The sequence below is a fragment of the Lepisma saccharinum genome, chromosome 5 (assembly GCF_977018435.1).
Source record: "Lepisma saccharinum chromosome 5, izLepSacc3.1, whole genome shotgun sequence".
NCBI lineage: Eukaryota > Metazoa > Arthropoda > Insecta > Zygentoma > Lepismatidae > Lepisma > Lepisma saccharinum.
In genome coordinates, this window is record NC_139233.1 from 83,595,661 (window position 1) to 83,613,069 (window position 17,409).

Consider the following 17,409-nt stretch of genomic DNA (forward strand, 5'->3'; position numbering starts at 1 on the left):
GATGGTGTTGGTAAATGATACTTGTGCTCCTTTCATCGACGATGCTACTATTGATAATTCTTTGTTGCAGTATTTGCAACCTGCTTTATGTTTATTGGCACTATACTTCAGCCAAAGGCAAAAATCTTCATCCTCCAACCAAGACTTGTGAAATGCATATACACAGTCATTTCGTCTTCATTGTATTGAAAAACTCTACCTTTACCACTTCTCTTGAAATACATTGAACAGAACTTACAACAGCACTCATGCACCACAATTGCTAGGAAGAAAGTAGAAAGAGTGCAGGAGGCAGTGGCACAAACAGGTGGGGAAGCACAAATAGAATCAATATCTGTCCCACAATGCACCCTACCAGTAAAACAAAAGTTGATGATCCAGGTGTACAGAACCACGGACACATCCGGAAATAATGACGTCCCAGAATGCCTGCCAACTCTGCTTCAATAGTTGTTAAATCATGGTCCCACTGTATAACCAGATAACATGGAAACATTAATCATTTCCCTACAATAAAACTGTTTTAAAGAGCACATACCTGTGTGAATTTTTATGTGGCACGCAAGCGCAGAGTTATTCAAAAATCTTTTAAAACAAGTGCCGCACTGGAGAGGCTTTGATTCTTCAGCTCCATGAACCAGCATGTGTCGCTACAATTAAAACAAAACAAAGCAGTTTGATTAAGTCTGTCTATTTGATCACACATAAAACTTGATGCAACTACACAACTACAAACATTATAACATTAAGAAATTTTTGTCTTCTTTTAAAACACAAAAAAAAAATCCTTTATATTGAAGAATAAAATATTTCAAGAAATATTGTTCAATATTTACTAATGTAAAAAAAAACAACAACTTGTTTCCATTTATTATTACTGATGTTATTAAGGAAGCAGTGGTGGTGAATTAACAAACTGTGTTTCTTTTCTTTCTATTATGGCACTCATAATTTCGAGCTAGGAATTGTATAGTGTTTGAACCTGGAATAAATCAGTGTAATCCCTGAAACAGAACTACAAAGCCATTACATTGTATGCACCCAGGTAGCTGAGTGGTTAGTACCTTCGTCTTTGGTGAAAGTGGTGCCAGGTTTGATTCCCGGTTGGAGCTCCAAAATTTCAGTGTTGATCCAGATTTGTTAGGACAACTGGGCGGCTACTTGAAATCAAGAAGTACCAGGAAACACTCTGATGGGTGATGTGACTTGATACACTAAGCATGCATCACAGAATGAAAAGACACTTGGCAAGCCTTGGCCCTTCAAGGGCTGTGGCACCTTGGAGCTTAGTTTAGTTTTAAATAATTGCAACAAAACATTTTCAAGAAGATTTGTGTCACATTCTGCAGACATCGTAAGTGATTTTCACTATAGAAGGGAGTATTGAAGTAACCTATATTGTAACTTAAGATACAGTGTAAAGTATTGATTAACTAATTTTAAAAAATAGGTTTGCACCGCACATAGCATTTACAACAAACACTATGGAAATATTTGTCAAGAGGAATGGATGCAGTCTACTAAAAATTTAGCAGCATGTGCTTATGAAAGATAAGGTGCTGCAAAGTGCCATCACATATACAGTAACGAGAACAGGAGGAGAATAGGATGGTCTAAAATGTAAAAAATCAGAAAGAAACAGGGCATCACAGAGAATATACATTTTGTGGCATTACTCCATCAACTGTATGTAGATAAAAGATAACACTGAATACTGCAGAGTGGCCAGATCAGTAGTGGTACATATACAGTAGTGTCTTTGCCAAAATGATCATTGCTGCTGAGGGTGATATGTAAGAAATGTTCTAAGGAGCATTATGGGTTTTATTATGACCAGGTGAAGGTATATTTGCACAAATGGCTGACATGTAAGCCTTTTCCCAGAGCTTTCTGTTCTGAGATGCTTGGAAAGAAGGGTCAAGGGTAATAGATAGAAGTAATCATTGAAGGTAATGTGTGTGGAAGACATGTGGATGTGTCACATTTGTGCAACTTCACCGTCCGTTACCATGAAAGGATTTTACGTTAAGTTGAATTGCGCTAAAGGTAACATGTAGAAGTTTATTATACATTACGGCGTAAAGTTGAACCCTCTTGTTTTAAGATGCTAAGAGAAGAATACCAGTTGACCTCGAAGCAACCCGGACGTCAAATTCTTCCGATTGGAGATTTCTTCGATGAGTTCTGCCAAAGTGAACTGAACGAGATGATTTAAACCATACTACCAACATAAGCAGGAAAACGAGGTGGATGTTGTATGAGTGCCTGTCCGTCCAGGGAAAGTTGAGGGAATTAATCAGGAACCACAGGTATGTGCATTTATGGCGATTAAATCAGTGATATACAAAATGCCCTATACTCGAAGTGAGTGCTTGTGTGTGATTTAACGGAAAAGATCACAAATACTGACAAACCAGATTATGTATTATTCAATCTCAAATGATTAGTAATTTCATGTGGTATAATCTAGAACAATAGAAATTGCAAAATGTCCAAGAACTAAATTGTAGAATTGAATCTTGCGTATATGCGCTACGCTAAAGGAAAAATTCCAAAAATTGTAAAAGAGCATTAAACCTTCGTGTCGATCTTATACCATTGATTTATACCCTAAATAGACCTTAATTAAAGAGTGTCTACAACATGTGATATTTGTTTGCCAATTTTGTCCAAAAGTAGTAAGTAGTAGTAAAAGATACCTACTGGATCACGTAGAACCAAGTTTGCTATAAATTGAATTTGTACCAAAGGTAATTGAATCCTGCGCAGGCGCAAGAAATTGCATAGCTTTAAATATAAAATTAAATGGTTTGTTCTAAGTGTGTAAGGAAATATTTATGTACGTATGATAAATGATGAATATCACACTTGATGCGTCAGAAAACAGTATTGCAGTTAAAAAAAAAAAATGCTCAATTGTATGGCGTAAGTGCTGACGAGAAAGGACAATAAACTTGCTATTTGTTCAAAAATACATCTTGTTGGGGCTTTTTGGTTGATTTACATTAAAAGCAAGTAACCTCGTTAGTACAAGAATCGTGTTTGGTAAATGAGCTTGAGATTACGTGTAAGTTGTGTGTGCTCACATTTGTTTTGCAGGGTGTATATATGTATTCTTGGATTGATTGGATTTCGTACTCGAAGGTGATTTGGTAACTTAAAAATTACTTGTCATTGCAAGTGATCCTGAATAAGGGATAGAAGTGAACGCACTACCCTTCGTCAAATACCTACATCTTAATTAAAGACTCTTATACATTGCTTGGTCGAGGAGTTTATCCATGGCCTTTAGTCATGACTTCTATTTTATACTCCGATCAACGACCCAAGTACATGTTATATATTGCAGGGTTCTATCCATCGGAAGGTAAAATATCCTGCTGCTGTGTGAATGTGTAATGAAAGGGAGTTAATAAGGGGCTATAGCTCCCTAAATCCATTTTAAGCTCAGATAGGATATTCGAGACTGGACCACCAGGGAGGCTCAACAGGTCTTGCACATCAGGCAGGGTGCTGGTTATGTTATGGAATGGAATGAAGGGCTACTTTGGACCAAAATATTTCTAAGGTGGAAAGGTGTGGTTGATGACTACTACACTGGGTTTCTCAGGGGAGGGGGGGATTTCTGTGTTTGATGGGGGGTGGGGAGTGACATTTGCTGACAAGAACAATGGGGTTTCAAATTGAAATTGATGTAGCGACACCCATGTGCAGGCCAGTATTCGAACCTGGGACCCCTGGTGTTATAGTGCACTATGCTAACCACTCTGCCACGGAGGTCAGTAGGTAATTTTACCAATAAACCGATACACTGATATGTGTATATTGGCCGCTACAGATACAGTACTGATTACTCTGTCCCATCCTTAACAAAAATACAAACATTGCACATAAAACAAAGAATTACCTGAAGCCTATCCTCAGTAGCGAAAGATTTGTAACATAACTCACACTTGTAAGGTTTAGCTGGATTAACTGTGCCTCTGATTCTTCTTATTAAAATTTTGCCATGAGCAGAGACATGATCTATTAGCTCTCTTTTGCTGTGAAATTCCTGAAATGAAAAGCACAATTATAAAACAAAGGCATACTACACACTGTCAATGAGCAGTTTCTATCTGATAGAAAATGGAATCTTAATTGTAATCAACAGTATGTTGTCATTAAAGGACTGGAATTTCCTATCACACAAATGCTATAGGCAATCACATAACATTTGGAGGTCACTGTCCGAAACTGCTCCATCAGTAAGTCAATGAGAAATATGACTAAAAGAGAAGTAATACATGTAGTCAAATTTGTTGCTGATAAAGAATTGTATAAAGATATAATGGTTTGAAGGTTATCGGCCATCTGCTAATCTCCATTAATGTGAAAGGTATTGACCATTATACCTCTTGGGAAAACAGACATATTACATTGACAACAGACAAATAATTTTCATTATTTTTGTAACAACTTTGTGGAAAGAAATTAAATTTTGTGATTAAATTATTATCTCATTTGAAATTATGAATATTTTAAAGCAAATCTCTGGTAGACTGTTAATTCAAATGGAAATCTTACATTTTAAAATTTATACACATTCTGAACTACACTGAATCCTTACAAATTTCAAGTTTTGGGTATCAGTGCAATTGGTAAGATTATTATCAGCAGTGGTATCAGCTAAACCCTTCTTAAGTTCACCATTTTATTCCAGTGAGAACAGCAGTAAAGCACAATATTGTTATTGTTGCTAAATCAAGATGCACGTGTGTGTGTGCGTACATGCGCGTGCGCGCACACACACGCACACGCACACACACACACACAAGTGGGCATAGAATAAAGTCAATTTCAATAACAAATCAAAAAGCTGCTTTGTTTTTATACACCATAGTATTTGCAGTGTAAAAGCTAATAATAAATAAAGAAGTGAATCAGATCTTGAAATTAATTCTGCATACAAACATGAACGAAGCTCAGATTTTCCTCCCTTAGTCTCCAATCCTCTAGAAATCCATCATACAGTGGAATTTTGATTTTGCATATTTCAGGCGACCAAGGTGTAAGAAATTAAAATGTGGAAAAAATTTATAGCATTTTGTTCTATTGGAGCCGCAAAGAATGAATGCATAAATGCAGGAAAATGTAAAACCGGGGAACATAAAATTGGGGTTCCACGTAGTTACTCAAAGTGCACAAGAATGGATCTTCACCCAAAATACATATCTTTCCCTTTGTTATAAAATCAAGTGTACAGAAAACAACTAAATTCTGAAGTACTTTTAGAGATATTATTGAAAACCACATTTAGAAGAGAAGACTTATGTGTAGGAGCATGCATATTTTGTTTTTTATGAAAATACGAAATGTCAAATAACACATTGTAGTGCTAATTTTTCATGTTTTTGAAAGGTGTGAGGTGCATTTTGCTACCATATTTTGTCACGAAATTTAGGGTTTATTTATCGATGCGAGACCTTCTGGGTGTCTGAATTATCCAGTGAGTTATGCAAATCACAGAAAATTGAATAATTCTGCTGTAAATGTTTGAGAAGCAAGAATGGACTCCTTTACACATTAATTAACTCAATACTCTGATAACTATGCAAATGTGCTATTAGAAGTGAAATTTTAATTCTGTGTAATAAGTACAGTTTTTAAATTAAATTTAGGTTATTATTCACCATTTTAACACCGAAATGCCATTTTATGTATCACTTTTAATCCCAAGTTATGTGAAGTTTTTGTATCAAAATCTTTATCTTTTATTCACCATAAATAGGTGGCTCTACTTATGTGTAACCTGGAACAAGATATAAATAAAGTGCATGGAAAAGAAAAACTCACAAAATTTTGCATGGCATCTTGGGCACTTCAACTGGAAAACTGAAGGAGCTGTTCTTATGAAATTTCTCAGAGGATTTAATCTGTGTCCTCTGCCATACAAAGTCTTGGGTCATAACTGTACAATAATCATTTGATTTATGCCTACAGAAATAAGAATTAGTAGATACTGCCTTCACCTGAAACTTCCTCACTATTTTAGCAGATGCACTCAACAAGAAATGAGCAATTTTAAGTTGTGATGAGTCAAAAATCACTTTGAACTTGTACTGATGGTGCCACACTGGCAGGTTCCTGCTAATACTAATACATGCACATTCTACCAATTTAAAAGTTTTGTAAATGGTAACAAATTCTAAATGCAACCATCACATTGCAAGTATGTCACAAAAATTCACCGCAGAAAATCCCACGCCAGTCAGTAAAAACTACACACGCACCATAAGAGTGAATGTGGATGACCTCTAGAGAAAGGGACAGATGAACACACGAAACAGACACCAGAAAGGGAAAGGTTGAAAATAGCCCAATATGCACAGAATGAATCGCATAGAATATAATGGATCATCATAACAGTACTACACAAAGAATCAAATTGAAGATGGAGAATCTTTGTACCTCTGGCTTAAAAGCAATACTGATTGACCTTATTAAGATTTCAAGAGCTTGTCCTCATAGCCATATGAAGGCTCAGCATTTTCCTACTTGAAAAGGGAATGTGATAATCAGTAAACACAGGTCAAAAACACAAAGTCACTTAGGAAAGCAATATGGCACCTGGGTGTGGGTAGAGTGGTTGAGATTGGGGGAAAATGCAACTATTCTCTATTCAGCTTTAAAACGAAGTAGGTGTGGCCACAAAATTACAAAATTTGTATTAATGCACATGTTGGCCACTTTCTATTCGTCGGCACTTGTCCCTCTCTCCCAGCGCATGTGTAATCTTTTGAACTATTTTCTACAGTGTGTAGAATGTGTTTTGCACAAGAAATATGTGTAACATGACTTTTTAGATGTAACTATTTGCTTTTCAAATTACCAACAATGTCAGTTTTCTTTAATGGTGACAAACCATCTAAGAAGTCCAAGAATTAAAAACTTAAATCATGCAGCCATTTGTTTAATGTCGAATGACTAATCTTACTCATATTGGTATTATTATGGTTTCAAACAATAATTTATCCAGCATATGCATATTGTTGTCCAGAAAAAATGCATGCACTTTATTTATTGAAGTAAGTGCATACCGGCTAACATGTATGATCTGAGATTTTGTTCGGCTTTTTTTCTCTTCAGAGTAACCACTGTACCACTTGGCTGAATTTCCTTGCAGGCTGCATAAATGCTTGTTTTTGAGACACATACTTTCAGAAGTCAGCGAGCGATACCACTTGGTTGGATGAAAATCTGCTTATTTTAGTGATGTGTCACTTAATAGGAAACGTGTGCTCCAAAGGAAAAATTTTCATCAGACCCATTTACCTGCACACTTCGATCAGAAAAAGCTGATATTGAACAGTCCCACTGAAGACTTACATTCTATTTATAAAAAATCTGAACAACTTTACATTACCAAAATATTCAGATATTGGTATCTGCTGGAATGGGTACAGGTTCAAAGTGCTGAGCTCAGCCTTAATTTCAACTAATTGACATGTTTACAGTGAAACCATGTTTTTGTTCCCAGACATTACCTTTTCCTGCATTTCACATTCAATCTTCTTAGTCTAAATAAAGCAGTGTTATACAATTTTCCCCATTTTCTTACATTTCAAGTTTATTCACCTTGGCCCCCCGTATAACCTCTTTTAATTTCTATTTTTATGCTAATTTTTTTAATATTACCTGAGTGCACTGTGGGCAACGTGTCATATCATTTTGCAGATGAAATATTCCGTTGTGGTTTATACTGTCTGCTTCAACTGGCAAACCAGTTATTATTTCACTTTCTTCCAAATTCTCAGCTGCATGAGCCAAGGTGTGGAGATTTAACACTGATGGAGTATCAAACGTTAAACTGCAATGTGTGCATAACCATTCACTTGGAAGCCTGGAATTAAAAATAATAGCTAAATAAAATATGAACATGGCTTTCAAATATATATAACAGTATAAATCATTTACTTCATGGCATCCGGCCTCAAATCAATGGGTACCGAGTGTGGTGCTGATCAGATCACCTCCAAAATGGCAGAGTTCGAGAATGTGTGGGGGTACCCCACATCACCTAAATGTGCCTTCATGCTACATGCATGGGGAACTTTACCTCAAATAACATAACCCGTGACGCAACTGGCCATGTGAGTCAGGGTCTACCTGCCACCCTTGGTCCCACCACCAGAGGTGGGAGATCATCTAACCAGTTAAGGGGTGATGCCTGGTCAGCATGACGAACTTCCAGTCGTTGTTGTATGTTTTCATGACTGGGTTACGCTACCCATTTTTAGCCCCCCAATTTCCTCACGATGTTGGGTGGTCACCGGTTCCATAGACAGGTTGAAATCTTAAGACGAAAGTTAGTTGTCACGCTTCCCACAGGAGACTCGAACCTGGGCACGTCCTGTAGCCAGAGCCCAAAGCATGATGCCTTAGACCATATGGCCATGGTGCGGGACTTTACCATACTTAACTGAAATATTGAAACCTTGTTTTGTGTTTCTTCAGACAGATTGTGGCAAGATTCCGAGTGCATTCAAGCCTAAAAATGCACATGGGTCATGAGTGACCTTTTTGGCACTGAAGCCATTGGTTCCCCATATCAAGATAACAAAGGAACACCCACTTCTTATCATTCATTAAAATTCTCTGGTAAAAACTTGTCATGAAGTTGATTTTAAAGCTACTATCAACATTACAATCTTCCTTCTACAGGTTTATGTACACTAACTTAAATCACATGGCAGAAAATAAATAGTTTCATTAGTAGGAAGGGGAAGGTTACTGACTGTCTGCAATACCAAATGCAAGTGTGTTTGGGAAGGGTGCCACTCCCTGATGTCAGGTTAAAACAGATTGCATTCTTACATTTGATTTCAATTTCCTTGGCACCACTGATTTTCCATGACTTTAACCCCATCTTTAGACTTTACACTGGCTTTCCCTGACCAATTTTCATATTTGGCAGAAAAAGCACAATAATAACCCATGGTGCATCAGCTAGTGAGGGTCAGGGCCTATGTAGTCAAACCCCAAATTTACGTTTTTCAGGGGCCCGAAAATAAAAAAAACGTAAAATGCAGGAAAGCGTAAGGGAGGGGTGAAACTCAAGTGTCAGTAAGAAATGACTACACAATCAACTTTTTAGGGGGTATACTGTGCCAAAAATTATTTAACAATGGGAAAGAAGTATGATCATGAATTTCTAAGGAAAAAAAACAAAGACCTGCTGTGAAAGTTAATGACAGATTAACAGGACCCACTTTCGAGGTTAGGGATGGTGGATGACTGCTTCTACCTGCCGCCTATTAGGTTCAGTTGATGCATCTGATTGTGTGGGATCTCCATTTACTCTGTAAACTGGCAATTAGTTGCTAGTTATAGAAGTCCCAGGTAATTGTAGGGGAAGGTGATCATTTATAGCTGGACGTCAAGCATCTTTATATACTGTAATCAAAGTGTCCTGAAGACATGCGGAATGGTTCAGATTCCACTTTGAGCTACACACGTATACAGTCCCGATCAACCCAACAGCATGAAGTGAACAAAACAAGCTTTGTCAAACTTATGCATTTTTAGACGTCACAATAAATTATCAGTGACGCATGAAGGTTTTCGAAAGGGGGGATGGGGTTACATATACTTTTTATAGTAGTCAGCCCTCACTTTGCCATCTTTTCCTGCCTATGACGTTCTCCTTTTTCTTTTTCAGAAATACTGGTCAAGGTGGGGGAGGGTGGGGTGGCTATGAGTTCCATCCCTTGGTTTGTTATTTACATCCATATCAATGGATAATTTGTTATTGGAATTATAAGTCTTGCAGAGAGCGAACACCCCTTCCACCAATAATGTGGCCATTAAATAATGTATCTCCTTTTTTTGTCTTCCTGTCTAGGTTTAATATTGAGTGATTTATTTTCAGCATGTGGCTGAAATCAAATGATATAGCATTGGTAAAAAAACTTCAGATTAAAAATAACGAACTAGATCCAATCGTAATTCCTTAGGAATTGAAACTACTTTCCATTGAAGAAAAAGTGCAATTGTTATCTGGTATCGCAAATCTTTATTTTTTTTCCACTTCCAATGCTGCAAACAAAAAGAAAAGAAAAGTTTTTACAAACAAGTTCCCCTCCCCATTTTCCTCCTTCCAGTCAACTAGGAAGGATTCGGTAAATGTGTGGAGGGGGAGGGCGAACAAAGACATCTCAGTCGCAGCGTGTCCAAACTCTAGGGAACGCAGCATTTAGCGAGTGTGCTTGTTGTCTGATCCTGAGGCAGAAGGATTGGCCCATTTCATCTTCACAGGGACTGCAAGAAGTGCCAGTTTTCCTTCCTGTCCATCAAGGGATGTAGAACAAATGCAACTTGTGAGCCTCCTCCAACTCCCACACGGAACCATGCCTCTTCGCTCCCTCCTCTTGCATGAAAAACTAACATCTGGAAGTTCAAGGTCGCGGAGTGAATCCATCAGCTGCGAAAGAAGGGAAAAGTTGTGTGGCCAACAGACGAGCATTCTGGCAAATTTTACGACATCGTCATCCCTTGGAAAACCAGAGTTAGAGTGAACGTAAGATCGAGGTGAACAACCTATTATTTAACATAGCCTTTTGCCTGGACCTGGATGTCTGAACGTATTAAGCGGGAAAACGTATAATGCACAAACGTAAAATCGGGGTTTGACCGTACCAACTGACAGCCTCACTCCCACATGCCTCAGCAGCATGGGGTGATGTGTGGTACGTATGACAAACCCACAGTTGTTGTTGTAGGTTTCCCAATTTGTTCACAATGGTGGGTGGCCACCAGTCCCATACACAGACCGAAATCTCAGGAGAAAAGTTCTTATGCTCTCCCCTGCAGGAAACTCGAACCTGAAGAACCCCACTGCCTTCGACTGCATGGCCATGGTGTGAAATGGCAGAAAAGCATGCCAAAATAAATAAATAAATTTTGCAGAAAATAACAAAACAAAATGAGGTCTATAACAATTACAAAATAATTACTTACCCTGCATTCTTCCTCCTGAACAATGTTTTGAATCTCATATCATTTTCCTCATCTTCCAATTTTGGATGGTGTTTCCTTAAGTGTCTGTATAGGCAATAGATATAAAAACACAGTTAGTTATCCAATTTTAAAATTACATTTGTCAGATAAATAAAAAAAAAATATGCACTCACTGACCTGCTATCATGAAGACACTACAAAATAAATATCAGCTTTAAAATTTAATGTTTTAAAGGAAAATTTCATGTCTCATGCAGTTTCACTCGGTGAAATGGGAAAAAAACAGAAAGGCCAACAATTAAACTGACATTATCAGTACTTCTACTATAGTATCCACTAAACAGGTGATGAAACAATTATTATTATAAGAATCAGTTAATTAAAAATCAGAACTGGTAACTTGGAAGACTTTCCTGACGAGTAATAGAATATTTTATTTCACCTTCATGAATACATATATAAACCGATTAGTTGACAGTTACAATGTACTTGTTGTTTTTTAATTAAAATTAATAGTTGCATCAGCACACTGAAGGCTATTTGCACCTGTCATACTATGTGAGGAAATCCTCTTACATAAAATACACGCCTAACATTAAAAAAGGGATGTAAAGGCCATTTGGAGATGAAAGTGCATTGGTGGCTGATTGATTTATTTAGTTTACTTCGCTTTCCTGGCACTTTTAGCTATCACGAAGATGAGGTTGAGTGATGATATGATGAAGGGACACTCTCAAAGAACAGCCATGTCCAAGCTGGGGTTCAAACCTGGGACTCCTGGAATCGTAGCATGCTGTGCTAGCCACTTTGCCATGGAGGTCAATATGGTGTAGATGGCCTTGCATGGGATGAATGATGAACGCATAGCACATTGAATATGTTCTTCTTGAAGGTTCGCATAACCACTTTTTGTACATGCAAAAAAAATCTAACAGTTATTTTAGTGGTTTTTATTTGGTTTTATCTGCGAAGTGTAGAGTGACTAGCCATGTGAGGTTGTGTTGTATGTGTTGCTTGAAAAAGTTCTGGGAAACCTGAACGAAACATCGCAGATAAAATAAAATAAAAACCACTAAAATAACTTTAATTTTTTTTTTTTGCATGCACATTGAATAGGAACGGAAATATTAAAGCATAATCCGAGAGACTGTGAAAACCAGCCTTTCTCAGAAACTTACAGACATTGACTAAAATATTGTTGTAGTTGTCTTCCAACATGGACAACATCTGGGAAGATTGAACTAGCCTCTAGCATGAAGTTCCACACATTTAACCAGAATGTGCTAGAGTGTAAAACTACTGGACATGATGGACATAATGGAGGGTGCAATACTTAAGGTGGGTTAGGAGAACTTTTTGGTGGGACAGACGGTATGAAAAATGCCAGGCATCAAGGCTTGACTTGATAGCAGAAAGCTTCTTCCCTGTGATCCCTTCCCACACTTCTTGCATGCGCCAAGGAGAATAGAACTACAGACGTCTGCATGTCTTTGGCCAGTAAAAAGTGGAGCAGGGCATCATCGTCTGCATCAGCAGACTTTGCAACAGCATCAGCAACTTCTTTGCCTTTAATGCGCAAATGACTTGGGATTCAGCAGAAGTGAATGTCAGCAGAGATAGATAAGGACACTAGGCAGCGAAAAATGCACTTCACTACAAGGTGTGTGGATGAGATTGCTCTGCAGAACACTAAGCGAAATCAGTGCAAATAAGATCTGCTTCAAGGCAAAGTCCAGTGCCTTCAGTATGGAGTATAGTTCTGCTGCAAAAACTGAACAAAGCTGTGGGCCTCTGAGTCATTTATGAAGGCACAGCACATTGATTTGTTTGTTTTGGATCCATCCATAAACAGGATGCTGAAATAGGAGTAGCTGGTTCAGAGCAATAAAAATTTCTGCTGGTATTCCAAATTTGGCATCTGCCTTTTTAAGACCAATCAGAGAAAAGTAAATGTAAGGTGCAGAATATTCCCAGGAGGGGAGCAGTATTAGGAAATGCCTCATAGGTTTTGTGTTGATTGATCCATACCATAAAATGGTGACATAAAATTTACTGATGTCGATATTTTACAGATCTGATATAAAATTCCAAATGGTTCATTGACCTCTTAATAAATATATGTTATGAGGCGAAATGAACGAGAAGCTGCATTTTAAGACATTTACTTTAAAAAGTATACAACAGAGTGAGTATGTGTGTTTATATATAAAAAAAAAAAAATTATAAAACACAATCATATTGCACAAAATTGTAAGATATTTATAGATACATCATATCAGTAAAATTATTGGTAATTGTATCGATAAACCAATACACCAATATACATATATATCGACTGTTACTGATAAGAGTACCGATTAATTTGCCTCATCCTTAGTTCATATTACTTCGCTTTTATGCTACTTTTGGCTAATCATGATGATGATGAATGGTGATACGATGAAATGGATGAAAGAACAATCACAAACTAAAAGGGACAGCACACAACACAAGGTCCACAGAGGATTATACTGGCCATGGTTCAAAGTGTCAGGAGCCTCTTTGACCTGCAAGACTGCAGTTACCAGGGTTCACAATATGGAGCTGAGGTTGACAATTCTCAGGTGCCTTCTGAAAAGGTTCACCCTTACACCCCAAACTCGTGTTAAAAAAATACAGTTCTTGCAAAACAGAAATGGCAGCACCTAATCTACAAAATTAAGATTTCCTACCAAAAGTCTACAAAGTCAAGGTCAAGTACTGGGGAAAGGGAAGGGCATGAATAAAATGGTTACTAAAAGAACCTTCACTGAATTCTTTGTGGATCAAGTAGATGGATTGATTCCAATCACTACCTAATCAATAAAACCAGGACTTTTTATTAAATAATATTTCCTCTGTATGATGACACTTCTTTTCCCCAATGTTTCAATGGTACAAATGTGCATGCATCTTTGCAGAAGTTGCAATTTTTATGACAAAAGTCTTTAACAAAGATTTATCCTGCGCACAACACAAGAAGCAATTAACAAAAATGGTTCAAGTTACATTTTCCCATATTATACATGCAGTTTTCATGTCCCAATAAAACAACATGTAAGACAATTTTTGTGCACTTTGTTTTTTTACAGATGTATGGAAATCGGCAGAAAATGACATATCGGTATCGGCAAAAATCCGATATTTAAACCGGTACTGATAATACTAGAGTTTTACCTTCTAATAAGTTTTATATTTTAATTTTGTAAGATTTATTGAAAATTAGGTTATGGATCTTCATCACTGTGGAGTTTTTCAGATAAAATTATTGTAAAAACTCATTCAGAGGATCAACCCACCTCAAAATCTGAATAGAACAGTACATTGCTGAACCAATAATTCCACGTGATCAGGATCCGCTGTTGTATTGGAAATTCAAACATGAGTATCCAAACCTGAAGCAAATGGCAAGAAAATACTTGCGATACCTGCCGCATCAATATTCAGTGAACGAGTGTTCAGAGTTGCTGGACAGATTTACAATAAGAGAAGAAGTAGGTTACTTCCAGAAGTGCTTCAAAAACTCATGTTTCTGAATTTGAAACTGCCAGCATAAAATTTGCAATATTAAGAACAGGAATTCATTTTGCATTTCAAAGAACTGCTTGTGTACTAATGTTAAATCTCTTGAGAATCTATGTTCTTCTTAAAGGTACGCATAACCACTTTTTGTAGATGCAAATGTACAAGAAAACAGTTATTTTTAGTAGTTTTTATTTTATCTGTGATGTTTCATTCTGGTTTCCCATAACTTTCTCAAGCTCACAGCAAGATAAGTGACAAAAGATACAATAAAAAAAAAAACACTCAAAATAACTGTTTTCTTGTACATTTGCATCCCTTGAGAATATACGTATATGTACGGTATATACATAAAAAAAAAGGTAAAGTGTTCCCCTGTGCATAGCACCACGCCATGAAGGCATATAGGGGGTGTGGGGGTAACGCCCCAGAAATGTAAAGTAAAAATGTAAAGTGCTCCCCTGTGCATAGCACCACGCCATGAAGGCGTATAGGGGGTGTGGGGGTAATGCCCCACACTTTCTTGATCCGGTCGTGAGTGGGGTTGATGTGATCAGCATCATGCCCCTGACCACCTTTACCCCCCAGGGTTTCCCCCAGGTACCCATGTTATTCGATGCTGGGTGGGCGCCGGGGCCGCTTCCATCGTTAGAGAAGTTCCCAGATTTGAACCGGCCAGGGATCGAACCCGGGACCTTTAGCATGGTAGTCAGACGCGTTACCGACTGAGCCACCTCAGCCACATAATAGAAATGTACATAGCAAATTTATTTTTGACATGCTGAAAATAAGATTCCATTTCTGTTGAATAATCTTACTATCGGAATCAGTTAAATATTGGCATTGGTATCAGTTCCAAAAATTGTCGGTAAGTACATCGGCATCGATAAATTTTCAGCTTCCATGGTTCCAATATACGAGGGTTGGGGCAAAAGTCATTGCAACTGTTTTTTTTCTTGCAGATATGTGAGCGCAGCACAAAGTGCTATGTGTCGCGTGGAAGCCATGCAGGCATAGTGCGTATGCACAACAACAGATGGCTCTGTGATTTCAGGAAGTTGCACAGAGAGCGCAGTGAAATCAGTTGTGTGGCGAGCGTCGTGAAAGATGGACGTAACCCGTGTTCAGCAGCGCTCGTATATCAAACTAGCCGTTCGCCGAGGGTTAAATGCGAGAGATTGTCACAGTGAATTGGTGGACGCCGTTGGGGATAATGCTCTCCCATACCGGACAGTAACATGGTGGGAACGAAAGTTGCGGTGATCAGCAACGCTCGGGACGACCTGTCAGTGTGCGGACTGACGTGTCACGTGCCGTCATCGAGCAGCTCCTGCAGGAAGACAGACGATGGACGCTACTGGAGTTAGAGAGGGCAAGTGGCTACGAGAAACGCACCATCCATAGGATATTGTGGACAGAGCTGCAACTGCGCAAAATCGCATCGCGGTGGGTACCACATGCACTGACGGAAATTCAAAGGTGGATGCGATATGCAACATGCTCCGACCACCTAGCACGCTTGCAACAGGACGGCGACCACTTCCTGTCACGAATAATCGCCATCGATGAATTTTGGGCCAGGTCATACGAACCGGAACTCAAACGTCGGTCCGCGGAGTGGCGACATGCCGGATCACCAAGGCCGAAGAAGTTCCGTCAGAATCCTGGTGATCGTCGCGTATGATGTCAGAGGAGTCATTGTGTGCCACTTCGTTCCACATGGCAGAACAGTGACAGCAGAGTACTACAGAAACTTCCTCGAGCGACAGGTACGACGTGGCGTTCGGGACACACGTCCGGACCTTCTGGACAGTGCAATCATCCTGCACGACAACGCTAGACCACATAAAGCAGAGTGTGTACGGCGGCAACTGCACCGCTGGGGATGGGAAGAATTGGAGCACCCGCCATACTCTCCTGACATTTCGCCCTGTGACTTTCATCTCGTACCGAAGGTTAAGGAACCACTACGTGGAAGACGGTTTGCGACACGAGACGACATTGCCAATGCTGTCCAACAACAGATGACCCGATTCTCACATGGTGCGGCCAATGGTGACGCAGATGGTATTCAGAGTCTCCCACATCGTTGGCAGCGTGTGGTGCACATGGCAGGTGACTACTTTGAGGGCCTTTAGCCCCAGTTCTGTTCTGTTAACTGTAGAACAGGTATGTAATTGTCTTGCACGATCAAACCAGTATTGTCCTGTACACTATCGTAATAAATATGTGAGGCAAAATGTTCGCGTGTTTTAACTGTCCCCACATGTAGTTCCCCAATCGTCCTTTCATCTGTATATGTCGCATTTTCCAACCGGGCTGGTATCTGCAAGAAAAAAAATAGTTGCAATGACTTTTGCCCCAACCCTCGTATGTGGATACATCCAACTTTGATTCTAATTTCATCCTTCCTACTTCCGCAGCATTGTCACCTTAATTTCTTCAAATAAATTGAAAAATGTTATTGACAGTACGAGAAGCACGTATCTGACAAGACAAGAAAAATTTGTAAATGGGCAAGGTACGGCGAAAGATATTATTATAAAGAACGCTGTGATTATCCACAATATTAGGTGTATCCAGAAAGTATATTGTACAAAGGCTGTCGCAGAGAAGGTGAGACAGATTGTTTCCTGGCTTGGCAACACTGCCTATGGTTTCGGCACTAGTCGCGTCGTGTAGGATGACTCACTCTGTTTCAGTAGCAAGTTGTCACATGTTGCAAAACCACGTTAGTGAGCAGCTGTGTTGATTTGCGTGGAACGTGTTTAGTTTACCCCTCCAGGTTTTTGTGTATAACATTGCTTTTCGCGATGAGTATTCAAGATGAACAGCGACATGCCTTAAAATTTTGTTGGCGTTTAGGCAAAA

At 38.7% G+C, this 17,409-nt stretch overlaps 2 protein-coding genes across 9 annotated transcripts in view; both read right to left on the reverse strand.

Annotated features, from left to right (window-relative positions):
- LOC145987919 (uncharacterized) overlaps positions 1-17,409 on the reverse strand; it is a 341,487-nt gene that overhangs the window by 290,095 nt on the left and 33,983 nt on the right. The gene's annotated exons all lie outside the window — the stretch shown is intronic.
- The window catches only part of LOC145987914 (uncharacterized), a 187,698-nt gene that overhangs the window by 62,996 nt on the left and 107,293 nt on the right, over positions 1-17,409 (reverse strand). For all 8 annotated transcript variants that reach the window (XR_014441696.1, XM_083122724.1, XM_083122728.1 and 5 more), the window contains 4 exons: positions 10,999-11,082; positions 7,678-7,882; positions 3,908-4,054; positions 539-650 (listed from right to left, as the gene is read on the reverse strand). Coding sequence is in view for 7 of the 8 variants with exons in the window: in XM_083122724.1 (XP_082978850.1) it covers positions 539-650; positions 3,908-4,054; positions 7,678-7,882; positions 10,999-11,082 (548 nt within the window). In the remaining variant the exon portion in view is untranslated. The remainder of the gene's footprint in view (positions 1-538; positions 651-3,907; positions 4,055-7,677; positions 7,883-10,998; positions 11,083-17,409) is intronic.